Genomic DNA, 18,259 nt, shown 5'->3' on the forward strand with positions numbered 1-18,259 from the left:
TACACTGGAAGCCAACCGTCTCTCCTGCACGTCAACCGTCAAGCCGGCCTCGACGCCATCACTAGAGAGGCCGCGCGAGCCAGCGCAGCGGGAGATCGATGTGTGTGCACTGGAGCTGTAGCGACTGGATGCGCTGCGGCCGCCGAGCGCAGTGAGTTGAGACACCCGGGTGATCGACCAACATCGCGGGCCAAGAGTGAGTGCTGGTCGGGTAATCACGTCGACGCACTGCCGCCAGCGCCGAATCTGCCGCATCGCTGCATTGCAGCCGCCCGCGATCGCGCTCTCGAGACGGCGCCAGCTAGTTGCCCTCGCGGCCTGCTTGGTTGGCCATGGCCATGCAGTAGCAGGCAACTGGCAGGAAGGACTTTGTCAGCCATTATCTGGTCACCAGATCAGATTTGTACCAGCACAATGGATGTCCATTTCGAACCAGGCGGTAATTTTACCACGGGCAGCACCATGGCAAGCAAGGCAGCGACGACGACGACAACGAGCAACGGTAGCCCGCGGGACTCGACCGACTCGGAGAGCCCTAACGAGGACGCAGCCAAGGCCACGGACGCCAAGCGGCTCCTCAAGCGCAACCAGCAGCGCGACTTTCGGCGCAAGGTGAATCAGCAGCTCGAGTTCCTCCGCGGGCGCGTGGCCGAGCTCGAGGCCGAGCTCCAGACGCGCAAGAAGGGCCGATCCATGCTTTTGCCGTGGAGCCACGTCGAGCTGGCGCTGCGGCACGATCTCGCCGAGTGCCAAGCCGCCAACAAGGACTTGAACGCGACCGTCCGCGCCCGCGTCGCACTCACGCATGCCATGACCAAGTGGCTGCAATCCATCTACCAGCCCATCGAGGTAGGTCATGCCCTTCCGCGTGCTGCTGTCGTATTTCATCCGCTCGCGTCCTTCTAGCGCGGGCCGAACGAGTACCCGACATGGTTCCGCGCCGGACTCTGCGATAACGACGAGGCGCGGCGCGCCATGTGCGACTGGATCACGCAGCACATGTACTACCACACCGACTCGGTACTGCAGCGCATGGGCTTCCATCCGAGCGACCAGTCGCCGATGCAAGAGTTCGTCTTTGACACGTCCAAGGGCTACATCGAGTACATCTACCGGGATCGGTGCATTCATTACGCGAGCCTCGACCGCGTCCTCGAGGCGTACCGGCGCCTCTGCCACACGAGCACGATGCCGTTTGTGGCCGCCAACCGGCAGCGCCTCGACGCCTCGGTAAGCCACCGACCGCTCCAAGTCTTGTCGTCAAGCCTGCCGCGTAGATCCTGGGCGACGAGTTTATCTACAGTCGCCACCACGCCGTCAACGACAACCTTGTGCACCGCGAGTTTGTCTCGGAAAACCGCGTAGTCTTTGTGCAGCACAGTATCCACGACGACCCGAAGCACCCGCTGACGCCGCTGCACCGCCACAAGGCCAACTGGTACGCCGCTCATAGCTCGTGTTATCAAAGCGTCGCTAGGATCGTGCTGGATGTGATTGGCGATAATGTGGTCATGGAGACCAAAGTGTTTCAGAAATCGCAGACGTGGACGAAGGAGAAGGGGTACCTCTCGCTCCTCGAAGAGGCCAATTTGAGCGTGTGCGAGTACCACGCCGAGCAGATGCGCCAACAGTCGCGGCCCGTCGACGTCATTTTGAAGGAGCACCTTGGCGAAGCGTTCTCGACGCTCATGGAGACGGTCAACGAAGAGCTCCAGACGTCCATGCTGCTGCTCGACCTCGGCGATCGCGCCACGGCCCATTAGCCCGATCCACGGCTTGTTGATTGACCTGTCCCAATCGTTATACAGTCAACCAAGTGATAGACAATATGTCCATTTATACCAGAGTCCAATCTACTCGGCAGACAGGACTAGGACGCACCAAAGCGCCAGAAGTGACGTGTACATACCCGTGATCACGCAGCGGCTGGCGCACCACACTCTCACCATGCCACGTGATCCAGCACTGGCGTGGTCATTTGATGGCGCCCGCCGAAGTCGGCGCACGCTGTCGATATGAGCGGCGCCAAGGACAGGACTCGCCCTGGTTCTTCTGCGCCTGCGCCTGTCCGATACAAACCCTAGTGTACGGTAAGCTTGAATTCAGCGCCGGCAAGATGATGGACGAGGCCGACGCCGCCGCGCTCAAGCGCCGCGTGAACCGCGACAAGAAGCGCGCGTTCCGCCACAAGGTCCAGCAGCAGCTCGACTTTCTTCGGCGCCGCGTCAGTGACCTCGAAGCCGACCTAAGTGCGCGCCTCGCACCGACGGCGCTGCCATGGGCCGAGGTCGCGCGCGCCCTGCGTGACGACGTCACCGAGGGCGAAGCTGCCCAGCGCGTCCTGATGCAGCAACTCGCACGTCAGCAGCACCTCGCTCTCCTCATGGCCCGCTGGGTCGACGCGTCCGTGCCGGTACGACCACCTGCTCTTTCTTTGGTAGCAACGAGTATCGATCGTTCTTGTAGCCATCGCTCTCGGCGCCGCCGTCGTTCACGCCCATCTCGCTCTACAAGGACCCCGAGGCGCGGCAGCTGGGCCTCGACTGGGTCACCAAGCAGCTGTACGTGCACCGATATGCCGTCATCGACGGCTTGCGCCTCCCCATCGAGAACGTCATGAGCTTTGACGTCAATCTGCGCGGCGACGACGTGGTGTTTCGCCTAGTTCAGCGCCGGATCTTGCCCAACACAACCGTGGCGATCGTCGCTAATGCGTACCATCGTCTCTACGAGCGCAACTCGTTTCAGTTTGGTCTTTCGGGCCGGCACGTCCTCGACAACGCGGTACCCCCTCTGCGCCCATGCAGCGTTCAATGGGTCTGCTAGCTACCTGGCACCATCTACAGCCGCGACGCCCATGAAAACATCGTGTACCGGTCGTTCTCGACGGCCGCCGAGTTTGTGCACGTGAGCCAGACCATCCACGACGACCACGTGTACCCGACCTGCGCCAAGACGTCGACGTCGCGCACCAAGACGGCGTGGTATCTTACACTGCCATGCTACCACTTGCACTGCAGTCGTCGCATGTACTAGGATCCTCGTCCAAGCCCTCGACGACGGCCGTGTGCTGGAAACCAAGCTCTTTCTCAATGCGCGGCCACGCATGGACGATGATCTCAAGACTCGTTGCTGGGATGAGATACACGCTCGCGCCAATCTCTACTTGTCCCACTTCAACCGCGACCTGGCCGTGGCCATGATTAGCAAAAAAAGAGAATGACCACGGTCGTGTCGTCGTGGTGTCGGCGCCGGTCGCGCCCCGGCGGCAGTGCCGCAAGCGCATCGATCGTCTGCCTGGATAGGACGTAAGGTGATGTCGCGTGAGAAGGGCAGACCTGTACTCGGCGGCCGCGCGCGAGATGACATGGTGCACCAGTCCTTGGCTCGCTAGTGCGTGCTCTCCGATGGAAACATAGTGCTGCACGAGGTCGACCGCCTAGACAATATACGCATTGGGCTATCGCATTTGGTAGATATTCGCGTACTTGTTGGTTGGTCACAAAGTCCCACACACCGTCGCTGCCTGCGATTTTGGTATGGCATCGGTTTCTCAGAAAGAGGGACTACCGAGGACGAGAAACTTGTCGGCGGCCGTCAGATTATGCACGTGCACTTCCGGGACGCTGGAAATGTATGGCGGCGTGTACGGCGGCGCCATGTAGCGCCCGCCGCCGCGACGTTCGGGGTACGGCGACCCGTTGAACGTTGCATCTTTAAACACAAAGTCCCCAAACGCCCTACAACAGTTGAGATGTTGCTGCAACGCAGGCAGCGCACCTCGTGGGCTGGAGGCCGCCCTTGACGTAGCACGCGTCTTGGCTGCGGCACACGACAATGTCGTCTTCGCCGGGGTGCGCCTCGAGTAGCTTTTCTTGCTCGCGCGCGTACTTGGCGTTGTGGTCGCGGCTAAGTGGCGTGGCGCGCACCGTGCCTTTGGTACCGACACGCCCGAGCACCGCCCGCACGTCGCCAGCTACAGACCGGCGATGGCACGAGTGGTCGTTGCCCATGCGAGGGCGTACCGTTGGCAATGTAGAGAACGTCGTCGTGGGTGTAGGCGAGGAGTCCGCACGCTCCGACGCGGTTCACGACGCCAAAGCCGAGCTCCAACGACGGCCGCAAGTGGGCCTTGAGCTGCGTGTCCGTGTCGTAAAAGGCCTGGGCCAGTGCTTGCGCCGGCGCCGCGCTCTGCAGCGCGCGACGTGTGTTGTTGACCAAGTGCGTTTGCACAAACTCGGCCACCTGCCAGCCACCTACGCGCTCGATTAGGATTGCTTCGGGAGGTAAATTCATCAAGAGACCGTGGCCGTCCATGACAGCCGCGAGGACGCCATCGGTTGCAACCACATGGACGTTCCATCGATCCTATTGCAGCCATGAGCACCATTCGTGCCTAGTCATCAAGAGGTGCACCTCGTTCGGAAAGTTGGCACGGTACGAGGCGGCGTAGTGCCCGACGACGCGGCCTACAGGGTGCGGGAGCTGCTGGCCCTCGATCGAGTCGTACTCGAGCGCAGCGGACGCCGGCGCCTCGCACGTGCCCGACGACGCACAGTCGGTCGTCGCAGCGACGGCGATCGCGAGACCCGAGGAGCACCAGCGCAGGACCGAGGAGATGCGCATGGGAAGGCGAATGTTGGTATCTCGGTCGCCGAGCCCAAGGATGTGTGGGCAAAATTATCAGACGCGCGGTCATATGTTTCACAAGATCGTCTCATATTGCTAAAAATTTCACCATAATTGAGTCATTTTAGATAAAATACATGGCAATATTGACGAAATGGACATATTACCATGCTCGGCTGGTTTTACCCAGCAGTTTGTCCCAAGACCGCAGTCAAGATTGCGTGGGGTCATTTTCGATTTTGCCCCTTCCTCATGCTCAAGATCTGCGGACGCTACTCGGCCAAGGTCGCCCAGCGCGCTGTTGCCCGCGCATCGCCGGCGCGCGCTTTTGTTGCCTCGATGGGCCAAGACCGCAAGTGGCGTATGGATGCCACCATGGCGCTCGGCGCTGCTGTCGGCCTCGCGCTGACGGCAACGGCCTTGTGCGATGCACCCGTCGTCGCCGAGAGCCCGAACTGCGACGCCATTGCCGACGTCGAAGAGGCGCCTGTATCGCTCAACTTGGAGCGCCAAGTGGACGTCCAGCTCGCGCGGGCGGTGGCCCACGTCCGCAGCTACTCGTGTGCTTCGTACCGTGCCAACTATCCGATCGAGGTCGCCTTGCAGCTCATGGTCCACGCTGACCGAAGCATCGTTGGTATAGGATCGCTTTGTCGTACAAGCCAACAAGAAGGAGGTGTTTGCTGCGGTTATTGACGGTCATGGTGCGTTACGATAAGAATGCACGGTCGTCGTCACCTCATTGCATCGTCGTCTAGGTGGGTGGCAAGTCGCCGAGTATACGCACGGCCACTTGATCGAAAACGTCAAGGCCGAAGTCGACGAGTTGCGTGACGTGACGGCCGCCAAGGTTTTATCGACCACTGCAACAAGACAGAACTCACCTTGAACGTAGGTCGAGGCGGCTATCAAGCATGGCTACCTGCGCACGGAGCGCCAGCTGCATTCGCTGCTGCTTCCCGCATTCCAGCTCGGCTTTGGCCAGGTGAACCGCGTCGGCGCTTGCACCATGCTGGCATACCTCCAAGACGATCTCCTCGTCCTCGCCAACGGTACCGCTCTCACCTTGCCGACGAGGAACCTAAGGGTCGTGTACAGCGGGCGACATTCGCGCCGTTTTGGCGACGTCCGATGACGACGGCGCGTTGCGCGCCGTGGCGCTCAGCAACGACCACAACGCCAAGCTTGCGGTTGAGAAGGAGCGTTTGGCGCGTGAGCACCCGAATGAAGACAACATCGTCGTGTGCAAGCACCCCGAGTCGTGCTACGTCAAGGGCGGCTTGCAGCCCACACGGTACAATGTGTCCAGCTACATCGACGTCGACGCTGACTTGGCGACTGCAGAGCTTTGGGCGACTTTGCGTTCAAGTACCCGGAGTTCAACGCGTCTCCGATCGCGACCGAGCGCGCTGGCGGCCGCCACATTGCGGCGCCGTACACGCCGCCGTACGTGATGGCGATCCCCGAGACCAAGGCGCACGTGCTGAGCGCTTCGGACAAGTTTCTCATCCTCGGCAGCGACGGCGTCTGGGACTTTCTCGAAAACGAAGAGGTGCATGATGCTGACGGCGCAGGCGAGCTCATGCTGACGTAGGCCGTTGCGATCGTCCAGGCGCACATTGCGGCGGGCAAGAAGACGGAAGCGGGTCGCGTCTTGGTCGAACGCGTCATTGCCCGCGCCGCCGAGGTCAAGGGGTAGGGCTCGGATAGCATGGCGGCATATGCATTGCTGTGTAGGCAGACGCTCAAGGAGTTTGCGGCGCTGCCACCCGGCAAGGCGCGCCGACGTGTCCACGATGACACGACCGTCGTCATCCTCTTCTTCGACTAGAGTCTGGCGTCGTTGTATTGTCAAAAACGAACATTTTGAGATTGGGTAGCTTGGTTGGGTGCTGCGTCAGGTGTTCAAGGAGGACACAAGCGTATGGGCTGAAGAGGACTCAACTCAAAAGAGGTCATCCCAGTGACATGGCAGAAAATGATACCAAACACCCTCGCCAAGTGCAACGCCAAGTGCAACGCCACGTGCTATGTGCACACTTCGCGCGCGCAAAATCGATCGACGGTTTCGCGCGATTAAAAAATGACAATATATACTTACTATTTGTATGCAAAGGGCCTTGAAACCGTTTAACGGGCGGAATAAAAATGGCTTGTTTTTTGTATACTGATGATTTGGGGATCGCCAGTTGCGAATTTGCCGGGACGAAGCGAGAACGATGACCGACGCGGGCAGCAGCATGACCCCCAAGCAGCGCTTCCGGACGATCGGCGCTTCCCGCGGCCATGAGCTCACGAAGCTCAAGTATGACATCCAGGTAGATGGTCCCGCTGTGAGCATGATGCTACATGTATCCTCCTCGTATGAGGTCGAGACCTTGGAGAACGAGCTCAAGAAGCAAGGGCGTGCGCTGGACGAGTCGCGGGAAGAAGCCCAGCTGGCGGCGCGTATCGGGAAGCGCCTCCTTGTCTCCAAGAAGAAGGCCGAGGACGACGAGAAGATGCGTGTCTACGAGGTACGCATGCTGCACCTGCTGGAAACGATGACCAAGCCCGATGGGTAGCTCGAAAAGCAATGCGAGGACGCTACGATGGAGGCCAAGGCATGGGAGACGCGATACGCGGATAACATGCGAGCGTTTGCGGCCCTCAATGCCAAGCATGTCACGGCAACGCGCGAGCTCGGAATGCTGCGAGACCAGCACAGCCAGCTTTTGTACGATGGCCAGCGAGAGCTCTCCTCCCTTTGCATGCATCATTCATGACGTCAGCGTGGACCATCGAACGCTTCGCGCCGAGTGCAAGATTTTGCAAACCGAGCGCGACTCGCGTGCGATCATCGAGACCGCGCACGGGCTCGGTGTACTTTCCAGGATGCACTACGACGCACTTCAATATCCATAGATTGGCAAGCTCAAGACGGAAAACGAAGAGCTGCGCAGCAATAATGAAAGACTGCGCGACGACATTGCTTCCTGCCGTGTTCAAATCAACGAGGTATGTGTTCTTGAGTTGATCTATATTCATTGGCAGTGTAGCATCAAGCTCGCGTCGAGCTCTATGAGCGCCACATTGCGACGCTCAACTCATCTTTCAAGAGCTTGGAAACCAAGCACAGCTTGATGCTGCCGCGATACCGGCTTTTATGCGAAGACCATATCAAGCTAACCGAGTTTCTTCAAGCCAAAGTTCAGCACCTGCGCATCGTATTTCCTTCACGAACGATGCCTAGGTCGCCGAGTGTGAGACGAGTACTGCAAAAGCGAATGATCTGGCAAGCGAGGTAATGATCGTTTGGCTACACTTGCCAATCGTCCACATGTATAGCTGGCCATACTCACGGACGAGCTTGATCTCGCGAAGAGCCAACTGGGCGAAGAACGAACAGCCAAGCAGCAATTGCTCTTGCACATCAACGTATGTGATCCCATGCTCTTTGTCTATACTCATGTACTGCGATTCACCACTGTACAAAATAGCTCGCGAGCTCAGGGAGCCAGCCCACTGAGGCGATGTCATGGAGCGCCATCTTGGCAAGCGAAGTGCAGACACGGGAGCTCCGAGATGAAACGAATGATACGGCCGCGCGCTCGAGCTCCGACTACCTGAGTGAGCTCTTCGCATATCTTGAGCAATCCGTCAAGGTAACACTCCGAAGCACACGTGCTACATCTAACGCCTGTAGACGCACACGTGGCTGCGCAAGCTGCCGCCCAATGTCCTCAAGGTCAACGACGAAGCAGACCGCGCCGTGTTGGACGAGTTCCGAGCACTCGTGGCCTTTGAGGCGCGCATCGTGCAGCAGCTCATTGTGCTACTCCAAGGAACCACTGAAGGCCTCGCGTAGTATTGCCGTGCAGCGAAAACCATCTTGACATCACTACGTGTACTTGCGCGTCCAGTGTGTTCGCCGCGGATCGGTCGGATCTTATTTGTCAAACAACTCATGCCGACAGCACAGTCCCGTGCTTCTCGTACAGTCCACCCATCATGGTCACAAATGACACGTATATTCATAACACAGTGTGTAGTGGCCCCGATGCAAACTACATCGAGCTTAGCCCGACTCTTGGATCGTCATGTCAAAGACGTCGTCGGGGCGGCGGGAGTACTTGCTCACAATGTCATCGGGAAGGCGGTAGATGGCCTTGTTGTTGAAGAAAAGCTGGCGCTTGACCTGCGCAACGACCGACGGCGGCACGTCCGCGATGAGCTTGGCGATGCAGAAGCGGAACGCGAGCATGACAGCAACAAAGATCATGAACGCCTCGACGCGGGTGAGCTCGACCATGTTCGAGTGGCCCGCGTACTTGACCTCGAGAAAGTCGAACGTGTTGGACGTCCACACAACCACGTACGCGTTGGTCAAGATCGCGAGCGTCGTCATGAACTCCACAATCTCCATCCAGAGACCAATGCTGCTCGCGTTACGCGGGCGCGGGCGGCGGTTCTCGAAGAGGAGACGGTACCCGTCGACGCGGATCTCGAGGTAGTTGTTGAGGAGACTGAGCACGGGCGTGAGCGGGAAGGCGACGACAAAGAGCGTGCAGAAACCAAACTGCGTGATGATCTCGGTAAAGTCGTCAAAGGTGCCGCTCCACTCATACGTGGCGAGGAAGAACTCCTTCTCGGCCTCCGACTGGTGCTCGGCGACGGCCTCTTGCTTGAGGATCGAGCGCTTCGAGAGCCAGACCCAAACGCGCGGGAGAAGGATCTCCTTGACGTTGCCAATGACGAGCTGCGAGCCGTAGACGATAGCGAGCGAGTACGCGAGCTCGTGGAGGCGCGTGTTGCTCGGGCCTTCAAAGATGTTCTTGAGGAACGCAATGTAGATGAGCGCGGAGAAGTTGTTGATGAACTGGAAGACGAACGTCTTGAGCACGAGCGAGTTCTCGTACTGCGCGTCCGTCTCGTGGTTCTCGTACTCGTTGAGGCGGTAGAAGCTGCGGTAGTAGATCTTGCCCATGATGATAATCTGGATGACGTTGGCACCCGAGCACACGGCAATGCCGACGGGAATCTTCAAGCCCAAGAACTCGGCCTTCCACGCGTTGTCGCCTTCGACGAGGTTGTGGCGAAGAGTGAAGATACCGGCGACGATCGCAATGACGACCGAGCAGAGCAAGAAGAGAAGCGCCCACGAGACCGCGACACGCTGGTACTTCTTGGTGTACGGGAAGTAGCGCGTCTTGGCACCCGTGATGGCGCTCAAGACGGGCTCGCCCGTGAACTGCGGGCGGGTGCTCTCTTCGCCTTCAATCTCGGTCATGCCCCACTTCATCGCGTATACTTGCTGCTGGCGCTTCCACGACTCCATAAAGAGCGTCGACCAGATGCACATGAAGACGGCGAAAATCGGGATGACGTACGTCATGACCGACGGGACTTCGGACTTGATCTCCGTGCCGTCGGGGTTCTTGATCGTGCGCTCCTCCGTTTCGGTGAACCACTTGATGAGGAAGACGATCGACGCGACAATGCTCGCGTAGATGAGCCACGTCGTGTAGTGGCCGAGGTACCCAAAGTAGAAGGCGATGCGCTCGCCAAAGTAGTCACGGATCTCTTCGATGGGCTGCGTCCACGGCGCCGCGACCTTGGGGATCCACGACTTGGCGAGGTGCTTAATCTCGTCTTCGTTGTGGAGCGGGTAGCACGCGAGGATCGAGCCGTCCATGCAGAGCGCATCGAGATCCAAGTTGCAGCACTCGTGCGACACGATGATGCTTTCGATGAGCTTCATGCGCTCGACGGGCGCAAACACCGAGCCGTCCAAGTTACGCTTCGCAAACAGATCCTGGTGCTCCTCGTCGTCTTCATACGCGGCGTGGATGTGCTCGTACGGGTGGAAGTCGTAGAGGCGCTTGACGTCGCTAATCGCGAACGGCGCAATGCCGAGCTCCGGAAAGCCGCGCTCGGCCGTCGCCTGGAGCACCTTGGGGTCGAGCAGCACAGGCATGTCGATGCGGTCGGCCTCCATCTGTAGGCGCTTGTAGTGGCAGCGGATCTGGCAGAGCACCATGTCGCGCGTCGACGAGTAGAAGAGCTTGAAGATGAGCCCATGCTCGTGGAGCTTCTCGAGGATCTCCTGCATCGAGACCGGCGCCGGCGACTTGCGCGTCTCCGGGTTGGGGAACGCGATGGCGTAGTCCCAGTGCTGGCCCGGGTCGTTCACGTCGAGGTAGACGGAGCCGTAGTTGGTCGAGGTCGCCATGAGCTTCTCGTTGCGCTTCTTGGCAGCGGCCTTGTTCGACATGGTGCAAATCTCAAAGTGAATTTCCTTCGTATCGCCGGTCGCGAAGCAGCGTTCGGTACGCCACGTACATTGTACTACGTACATTCATATAAAAAGCGTACAAGACATCAAATGAACGTACGATGCATATCAACTTTTGGCCCCAGGTTCCGTATCCGGAGGATTCCACTTTGCCTTTGGTTTGTATTGATGGGGATCGCTCGTATCCGGACGATCAGGCGCGACAACCCGGCGGCAGCGTTGGATGGCCGCCTGCAAGTGCGCGCTTGCGACACGCGCACGGCAATTCCAGTGCTTCGATTGGATGATAGGATGTGACGCAGCAATCAAGTGCGCGCACCTGGGCCGCAGACAGGCCGACGTCAATGACATCCACGAGTGGATGGCCAAGATGAACGCTCGCAATCGAACACACGAGCCGGTTAGGTACCCAACTGGTCGGCACAACCACGAGCAGCAGCGCGCGTCGTCAAGCGCCATGGTAAGGTTGTAGCAGTTGAGTTGTCGTCGGCTTGTTGCAGGCTTGCCGGTTGCAGGATGCATATAAATGCACGCGGAAGCTTCACGGCCAACTCGGCAATGTGCGCTGTACTACGACGAGTTACCGCGCAGACGCACCCAATCGAGTGCACGTGCGTCGTGGGCACGTACACCAACAACCGGCGTTCGAGCTGACCAAAGCACCGTCAGTCTTGGTGCACCGAGCCCTGAGAACGAAGTGGGCTGGTCCAGTCTCGAATTCTTGAAGTCGGTTGCGCTGAAATTTGTCGCGAATCTGGAAAACCAAGAACCCCGTCGCTTTGAAGTAAGCTATCGACAGTTTGCATTTGCTTGTGCGAATGATCTACGACTTGAGCGGTGCTAAAATGGCTTTGCGCCGGAGCGGGTTCATCTTGAGGTGCTACAACCGCCGCCGTTGACACAATCATGTACATGAGCAAGTGTACTTGATCGAGGCGCTGGCCAAAGACAACGATGGCGGGCTTGTACTGGATAACCTCCCCGACGTACTCTTGCTCCCGCTGCCACAAGCAACATTGAATTTGACTCTCAGGGAACGCGATGGCGTACCTCGAGTAGTTTTTGCTTGGCTTCGAGCAGCCGCTTGGCGCGGGCTTCCGCCACCGGGTTCTAGAAGACCATAATGGATCCTTCGTCATCACGTGACGCTAGCAGCGTTGACCCACCGCGAGCTCAAACTCACATTTCGGCACAAACACTTGCTTGCCCTGGCCACGTACGACTCGGTTGTACCGTTGCAGAAGCATTGAGCGTACCTCGTCGTCCGCCTCGAGCGTCAAGCTGCTCAAGCTCTGGGTTTGTCGCAGTGGTCGGTTGAGGTGGTCCAGCCACGCCTTGTGCTGTTCTTTGTGCACGTTGTACGTTTGGTGCTCCTTGTCTGAGAGGCGCAGGGCGACACCGAGGCGGCGTCCTTGCAGCCCCGAGTACTGGTACTTGTCCATAATCTATCAATCGTCCGTCAACTCGATACACCGATACTTAGCTGCACGCTACAGCGCGGACGGGGGCGCTAAACGCGAGGTCCGCTTTCTCCAAGTGACCGTGGGCGTACTTGCGCTGGGGAACGTCCATCATTCGCAGCGCCTCGGCCGCGCTCGAGGCCTACACATCTATATGCACATGTGTACTGACGTGGCGTGCCCACCGTGTCGCTTGCCGCGGTTTCGATCTTGAATTCGGCAAATGCCACACTCGAGAACGCCGCATCTTCGTCCGAGAGCGAGTCTTCTTCGTTGCTGTCGTCGCTCCCAAGGTCTTCGGTGAGGCCGCGCTCGTCGTCTGCGAGCTCCCGCACCATGAGATTGGGCTTTGGCGCGTGCTTGAGCTTCTTCTTTTTACTAGCATTCGTGGATACAACTTATTAATTGGCGTGCGAATAGAGTATGTACATTTCAACGCGCCAGGATTTCCAGCACGCGCTTTTCGCGGTAATACCAGTCGTCCAGACGCACGCCGTGTGGATCAGCGACTGCCGCGCGAGGCGGCGCAGCTGAAACACGAATTCAGGGTACGATTTTTGCGCCACCTTGTACACGGTGCGGGAGACGAGGTCTAATCCAACCAAACTAGAAGCCATGTACGATACCAGAACGACGCTCACAAGGGAAGAAGTCGAGGAACTCGTCGGCGGCGCCGGTGGGCAACGTCACATTGTGGACTTTGGTGAGCAGCTTGCCGTAGAGCACTAGTTGAACGAGGCATCGTCTACCGTAGAGCAAACGTTCGTCGAGTGGAGAGGCCTACCTGCGACAGACCCTTGGGCGTGGGCGTGCAAAAGATCGAGAAAGCTATGGCCGTCATGCTCGCCCATGGCAAAGAACGCGATGCTGTAGTGCCAAAAGACATCAGCCGTCAAGCGCACGGCGAGTGGCGACTGGAAGAAAAACTTGGTGTAGAAGTACTCGGTCCTAATCGATGAGTTGTTTCCGGTATGTTGAATGGCCTCGTCGTCGTCGGTTGTGTACCACTCGGAGGCAAACGTGAGGCGCCGCCGTATCGCGCGCCGCAGCGAGTCGACTTTGATGTCGACGGGAATGACTGGCAGCGTGCCGTGGCGCTCCAGATGGTCCTGACATTGCCGCGAGAGCTGCTCGAGCATGGCTTGCTTGCGCGTCCAGCCCATCTTGCGACGAAGGCGGCTCTGAACTCTAGAGTGTGCATGAGATACCACGCATCCCAGCTCTGGATCCGACTTGGTCTTGAACTTGTGGGTTTGGATCACGCTCGTGGCCACGTGCGGCAGGCCCTCGTGCGCCGACGGCGCGTCGGACTCGGCGTCCATTCGCCCAAATCTGGTTTGAGGGGCTATTTTGGGCCGGACCATCTGTCTGACGTGGCAGCACGAGGCGCCGGCAGCGTCATGGTGATCGCAGAGCAGCTGCGCGTTCGTTTGGCTTCTCGTGGTCAGCAAGGTTCGTGGCTCGTCTTGGCCACGTTGCACCTTGGCACATGCGTACAGCTAGTGAATCGTCGAGCCATTCACCGAGCGCTAAATTTTGAGATTTTCGGCGGCGTGTTGAGCCATGCATACCTCTGCGCACGCTAATGGAACGCAACTTTGGTCCACCAAGAAGGACTGCGGTTGTGTGTTGCGTCTCGGGAACGGCGGACCCCACAGGCCGTTTCTGTACGGCTGAGATAGGAATGACAACCATAGTACAACTACTCCGCCGCAGACGACGTGCGCGGTGGCAAGCGCTAGCGTGCGTGCAGCAGTAACATCTATGTCTGCAGGATCCGGGTACGAACGCTAGCTACCAATGCAAAGGCAAGGCAAGGCATGTCAATGAACTGGTTCGAAACTCACCGGAAAGTGGCCGGATCTCGCCCTTCTTCAACTGCCACCTGAGTGGACCCGAGGTATAATGGGCCGCCCTCGCTACGGCGCTAGAGAGCCGCTCTCTGTACTATAGCGTGTACTAGTATACGTTTGAGGCGCTTTGTGTCGCTGCTGGCTTGAGTAGCCCGGCGCCGCCTTGGCGTGATTGCTACCCGATTTGGCGTTGGGTGGGACTCTAAATGCACGCAACTGATCGGCCCATCTCCGTCTCCGTTTCAGCATTTCCCAAGTGTCTCGATGTGGTTCAAGGCCAAGCCAGCCAAGTTTGCCGCGTTCAAGCAGCAGCTGGCCGAGGACCCGACGAACAGCAGCCGTCGGTCGAGCCTTGCCGACAACAACAGCAGCATTCTCCTGCGCTCGCAGCGCCAACTCCCTACAACCTCATCCAGCCGGGGCTTTGCCAAGGAGATCGAAAAGTTCTGCCTGCCCGAGCGCCGCACGTCGACGCTCACGGCGTCCACGCTGAGCGTCGACTCGGAGCAGCACTCGTGGAGCCCCGCGCCGCGCCACCGGCGGTGCGTCTCGTACGAGCCAAGCCTCACCGAACATGCGCACAGCCTTCGCCACAGCGTCACCACAAGTCGGAACGAGCCTTGCGTCGATGTCATCCACCTTGACAACGCGTCCAATGGACCCGCTCCGATCATCGTCGCAGCGTCGTCCAAGCCGTCGCACCGGCGCAGCGCGAGTCTCGGTATCCACGCTGCCTTTGGTGCGTATACGGCACCGCGCTCGTACACGGTCGAGCTGCCCGCCCACATGCACCTCGGCGTCTGCTTGGAAGAGCGCGACGGCGCCTACGTCGTGCACAGCGTCCATGCCACAACAAGCGGGTCGCCCGATGTCTTTACCATTGCGGTCGGCGACGTTCTCGTCGCGATCAACAACGCGCCACCGTTCGCGGCTTCACCGCTGGCGCTCGTGCTGGACGGTAGCCACGTGTTTTGTTTGCCGCCGACCGAAGTGGCAAGGACCTTTATCTTTGAGCTCTCGACCGCCGCGGGGCGCCGGCGACCCGCACCGACCGCGGCGATCGACGTGCTCTGGCTACCGCACCAGACGCTCGGGCTCGTGCTCCACGCCGACAGCGACAACGCCACCGTCATCGAGCGCATCGTCCACGCGCGCAACCCGGGCATGCGGCACCTCGCGGTTGGCTACGTCTTGCAATGCATCAATGGCGAGTCAACGCGCGGCCGAACGTTCCCGGACGTCTGCGACCGGCTCGCTGCCTTGTCCAAGCCCGCGCTTCTGAGGTTCGCGCCGCGGTCCGAGCTCACGACGCCACTTCGCATCGCGAGCGGCTGCCTCTACCACGTCGTGTGGAGCGGCGTTGCGCCGCTGCAGATTGCGCTCTCCAAGCGCGACCCGAGCCCCGTTGTCGTCCGGACGCGGGCCAGTAGCGACGTTTCCTACCAGTCGACCACCCCGGGCACGCGCATCGAGGTCGGCGACGAGCTCATCAAGCTCAACTACCGCAGCGTGATCGATTGCACGTACGACACGATTCTAGCCGAGCTTCGCAGCGGTCCCAAGCCCATCATCCTCACCTTCTTCCGCCCCATCGCACCCTAGTACTACCTATTCTTATATAACTCTTATTGTATTAAAGTCACTCAAACCAAAATACCCCCAACCCAAATGTATCAATGTTTCAAGCTTACACGGCGCCGTACGAGCCATGACCATCCGAATCATTGGCGTGGATGATGTTGAGTGTCGTGAGCGCCGCCGGTGTGATCGCCCGGCGCTTGGCCACGTCCGTGTCGGCGACGACTTGGTCGAGGACCTTGGTAACGAGAAAGGCTTGGCGCTTGAGCTGCTTGGCGACAGCAGCTGGCACGTCGTCGATGCACATGGCGAGGACTGCGCGGAAGAGAAGCACGATGGTCACAAAGCCAACAAAGAGCGCGAGGTCCCAGTACGGTCGGTTGACGTTTTGCCACAGATACACGTCGATGACGTCGCCGAGGTACCCGTGCGTGTAGAAGATCACGTACGCGTTTGAGACAATCGAGAAGGTCACCATGTTCTCCAGCACGTCGACCCAGAGCCCGAGGCCATCGGCGTTGCGGGGCACCGGCCGGCGGCAGTCGACTGTGAGCCGGTAGCCGTCAACGCGGATCTCAATCACGTTGTTGACGTACGAGAGAAGCGGCGTGAGCGGGAAGGCAATCACAAAGAAGGTCGAGTACCCAAACTGGAGGACCATCTCGAGGGTGTCGTCGAACGAGCCCTTCCAGCCATACTCAGTCTGCAGAAACTGCTGCTCAGCCCGCGACCGGAGGTCGACTTCGCAGCGTGCGACCGTGCGGTGCCCGAGGAGCTTGTTGTACAAGCGTGGCACCCACACCTCCTTGACGTTGCCAACGACGATCTGGACGCCGTAGATGATGATGAGCGAGTAGCGGAGCTCCCAGAAGCAGTCGTCTTCCCAGCATTTGCCTTCGATCGGCTTCTTGAGCACCGCGACGTACACGAGCGCCATGTACGAGTTGACAAAGTTGAAGAGGATGCTCTTGACGAGATAGTGATTTTCGTACGCCGAGTCGGTCGCGTGGTTCTCATACTCGTTCATGCGGAGGCTTAGGCGGTCGTAGATGCGGTACATGAGGTTCATCTGGACGACGTTGACACAGGAGCAAATCGGCGAGCTCAAACTCAGCTCGTGGCCCGAAATCGTAACGCTGCACCACGTCGGGTGCGTCTGCGTGAGGTAGTAGCGTAGATAGAACACAAGCGCCACGATAGCCATGTCGACCAGAATGAGCGCAAGAAGTATCGCCCACGACACGAGTTGGCGCCAGAGCTTCTCAGCCTCGGAAAAGTACTTGATCGGGGCGCCGGTGATCGAGCAGCTGGCCGGAACACCCTGGAACGACGGCCGGACTTGCTCGACTTCTTCGATGTTGGTCGTGCCCCACTGCAGCGCGAGCGTCGCGGTCTGGCGCTTCCAGCTCTCGAGAAAGAGCGTCGACCAGAGCACGACAAACGCGCCAAAGAGCGGGACGGTGTACACTTGGATGAGGTAGAAGCTTGCGGTCGCATTGCCCGACACGAAGTGCAGCAGCGGCGTCTTGATGGACGCCTCGAGGAGGAAGACGCCGAGGCCAACGAGCGCCGCAATGAGAAGCCAGTTGGAGTAAAACACCAAGTACGCAAAGTAGAACCCGATTCTGCACCCAAAGTAGTTTTTGACTGCGTGCACGGGCGTGTGCCACGTCATGTACGTCATTGACGTGAGCGCGTCACGCAAGAGAGGTCGCTCGACGTCGTCGTGCAGCGGAAAGCAGTCGAGGATCACGCCTTGGGCCTTGAGCGCCTCGAGATTGAGCTGCGCGACGTTGACGATGAGGCTCTCGAGGAGCAAGAGGCGCTTGGTTGACGAGAAGAAATGCTCATGACTGTGCGGCTCGTACAGCGCTTGTGCGTGTGGCGCGACGTCGTACTTCATGTGGATGTGCTCGTACGGCGTGTACGTGTCTGTCGCCAGCTGCGCGATCGCAAACGACTCGATGAGGCGGCCGTCCGTGCCGATGAAGCCCGACTCGGCGATGGCGCGGAGCTTGACCGCGTTCATTGGCATCGGGAGGTTAATGCGCGCGGCCTCGGACGCCAAAAAGGCGTGCGTCGTGCGCAGCTTGCAGATGATGAGCGACGGCGTCTTGGTCGCGGTCGAGAGACTTGCCGAGTGGAAGAGCTTGGTCTCGATGCCGGCGCTGTAGAGCCGCCCGAGGATCTCGAGCGCGGCTGGCTGGAGCGTCATCGTCGACGCGTCGACGGTCGCGTCGTCGTTTGGAAACACGAGCGCGTAGGCCCACGGGTCGTGCTTGCAGAGCGGCTGCGTCTCGGCCATGGCTTGAGAAACTGCAAATTGACGGTCAAGATTTGCTTGCGCGCAAAAGATACGGCCATGGGATTGGTCCATTTATCGACGATGTCTGCAAGGCCATTGGGTACAAGAAGAGCATCGCGATGCCATTGGCTGAAAAAGATGAACGTCTTTTGCACCACAT

At 59.2% G+C, this 18,259-nt stretch overlaps 9 protein-coding genes across 9 annotated transcripts; 5 read left to right on the top strand and 4 right to left on the bottom strand.

Moving 5' to 3' along the window:
- Nucleotides 1-246: 246 nt before the first annotated feature.
- On the top strand, nt 247-1,931 carry SDRG_13899 (hypothetical protein). The gene is made up of 4 exons (XM_008620000.1): nt 247-849; nt 907-1,230; nt 1,278-1,438; nt 1,478-1,931. The coding sequence occupies exons 1-4, from the start codon at nt 415-417 to the stop codon at nt 1,761-1,763; spliced, it is 1,206 nt and encodes a 401-aa protein (XP_008618222.1). The 5' UTR covers nt 247-414; the 3' UTR covers nt 1,764-1,931.
- A 185-nt stretch (nt 1,932-2,116) lies between these two features.
- On the top strand, nt 2,117-3,223 carry SDRG_13900 (hypothetical protein; the record flags this gene model as incomplete). The annotated part of the gene is made up of 4 exons (XM_008620001.1): nt 2,117-2,413; nt 2,467-2,784; nt 2,827-2,984; nt 3,037-3,223. The coding sequence occupies 4 exons, from the start codon at nt 2,117-2,119 to the stop codon at nt 3,221-3,223; spliced, it is 960 nt and encodes a 319-aa protein (XP_008618223.1).
- On the bottom strand, nt 3,204-4,626 carry SDRG_13901 (hypothetical protein; the record flags this gene model as incomplete). The annotated part of the gene is made up of 8 exons (XM_008620002.1): nt 3,204-3,297; nt 3,339-3,439; nt 3,489-3,526; nt 3,571-3,740; nt 3,781-3,976; nt 4,026-4,256; nt 4,305-4,368; nt 4,417-4,626. 8 exons carry the CDS (start codon nt 4,624-4,626, stop codon nt 3,204-3,206), a joined length of 1,104 nt encoding a protein of 367 aa, XP_008618224.1.
- Nucleotides 4,627-4,797: 171 nt separating this feature from the next.
- Nucleotides 4,798-6,508, top strand: SDRG_13902 (hypothetical protein; the record flags this gene model as incomplete). Its single annotated transcript, XM_008620003.1, has 8 exons — nt 4,798-5,223; nt 5,273-5,333; nt 5,388-5,479; nt 5,525-5,681; nt 5,728-5,923; nt 5,974-6,181; nt 6,224-6,324; nt 6,367-6,508. 8 exons carry the CDS (start codon nt 4,798-4,800, stop codon nt 6,458-6,460), a joined length of 1,335 nt encoding a protein of 444 aa, XP_008618225.1. The 3' UTR covers nt 6,461-6,508.
- A 340-nt stretch (nt 6,509-6,848) lies between these two features.
- On the top strand, nt 6,849-8,476 carry SDRG_13903 (hypothetical protein; the record flags this gene model as incomplete). The annotated part of the gene is made up of 10 exons (XM_008620004.1): nt 6,849-6,947; nt 6,999-7,145; nt 7,194-7,345; nt 7,401-7,491; nt 7,543-7,626; nt 7,668-7,817; nt 7,862-7,912; nt 7,957-8,046; nt 8,109-8,273; nt 8,315-8,476. 10 exons carry the CDS (start codon nt 6,849-6,851, stop codon nt 8,474-8,476), a joined length of 1,191 nt encoding a protein of 396 aa, XP_008618226.1.
- A 141-nt stretch (nt 8,477-8,617) lies between these two features.
- Nucleotides 8,618-10,890, bottom strand: SDRG_13904 (hypothetical protein). The gene has a single exon (XM_008620005.1). The coding sequence runs from the start codon at nt 10,880-10,882 to the stop codon at nt 8,687-8,689; it is 2,196 nt and encodes a 731-aa protein (XP_008618227.1). The 5' UTR covers nt 10,883-10,890; the 3' UTR covers nt 8,618-8,686.
- An 836-nt stretch (nt 10,891-11,726) lies between these two features.
- Nucleotides 11,727-13,785, bottom strand: SDRG_13905 (hypothetical protein; the record flags this gene model as incomplete). Its single annotated transcript, XM_008620006.1, has 12 exons — nt 13,597-13,785; nt 13,369-13,551; nt 13,148-13,311; nt 13,005-13,088; nt 12,793-12,955; nt 12,549-12,741; nt 12,398-12,505; nt 12,160-12,348; nt 12,070-12,111; nt 11,954-12,013; nt 11,830-11,904; nt 11,727-11,783 (listed from the first exon to the last, which is right to left on the bottom strand). Exons 1-12 carry the CDS (start codon nt 13,725-13,727, stop codon nt 11,727-11,729), a joined length of 1,449 nt encoding a protein of 482 aa, XP_008618228.1. The 5' UTR covers nt 13,728-13,785.
- Nucleotides 13,786-14,473: 688 nt separating this feature from the next.
- SDRG_13906 (hypothetical protein) lies at nt 14,474-15,885 on the top strand. Its single transcript, XM_008620007.1, has one exon. It carries the CDS (start codon nt 14,481-14,483, stop codon nt 15,816-15,818), a length of 1,338 nt encoding a protein of 445 aa, XP_008618229.1. The 5' UTR covers nt 14,474-14,480; the 3' UTR covers nt 15,819-15,885.
- An 18-nt stretch (nt 15,886-15,903) lies between these two features.
- SDRG_13907 (hypothetical protein) lies at nt 15,904-18,099 on the bottom strand (the record flags this gene model as incomplete). Its single annotated transcript, XM_008620008.1, has 1 exon — nt 15,904-18,099. The coding sequence occupies one exon, from the start codon at nt 18,097-18,099 to the stop codon at nt 15,904-15,906; it is 2,196 nt and encodes a 731-aa protein (XP_008618230.1).
- Between the last annotated feature and the right edge of the window lie 160 nt (nt 18,100-18,259).

The sequence above is a fragment of the Saprolegnia diclina genome, assembly GCF_000281045.1.
Source record: "Saprolegnia diclina VS20 unplaced genomic scaffold supercont1.64, whole genome shotgun sequence".
In the NCBI taxonomy this organism is placed as follows: domain Eukaryota; phylum Oomycota; class Saprolegniomycetes; order Saprolegniales; family Saprolegniaceae; genus Saprolegnia; species Saprolegnia diclina.

Bases quoted from the DNA above. Each gene is read 5' to 3' on its own strand.
- SDRG_13899 (XM_008620000.1), top strand. From the start codon at position 415: ATGGATGTCCATTTCGAACCAGGCGGTAATTTTACCACGGGCAGCACC. The intron at 850-906 runs GTAGGTCATGCC...GCGTCCTTCTAG, and splicing joins CCATCTACCAGCCCATCGAG to CGCGGGCCGAACGAGTACCC. The intron at 1,231-1,277 runs GTAAGCCACCGA...CCTGCCGCGTAG, and splicing joins GGCAGCGCCTCGACGCCTCG to ATCCTGGGCGACGAGTTTAT.
- SDRG_13906 (XM_008620007.1), top strand. From the start codon at position 14,481: ATGTGGTTCAAGGCCAAGCCAGCCAAGTTTGCCGCGTTCAAGCAGCAG.
- SDRG_13904 (XM_008620005.1), bottom strand. From the start codon at position 10,882: ATGTCGAACAAGGCCGCTGCCAAGAAGCGCAACGAGAAGCTCATGGCG.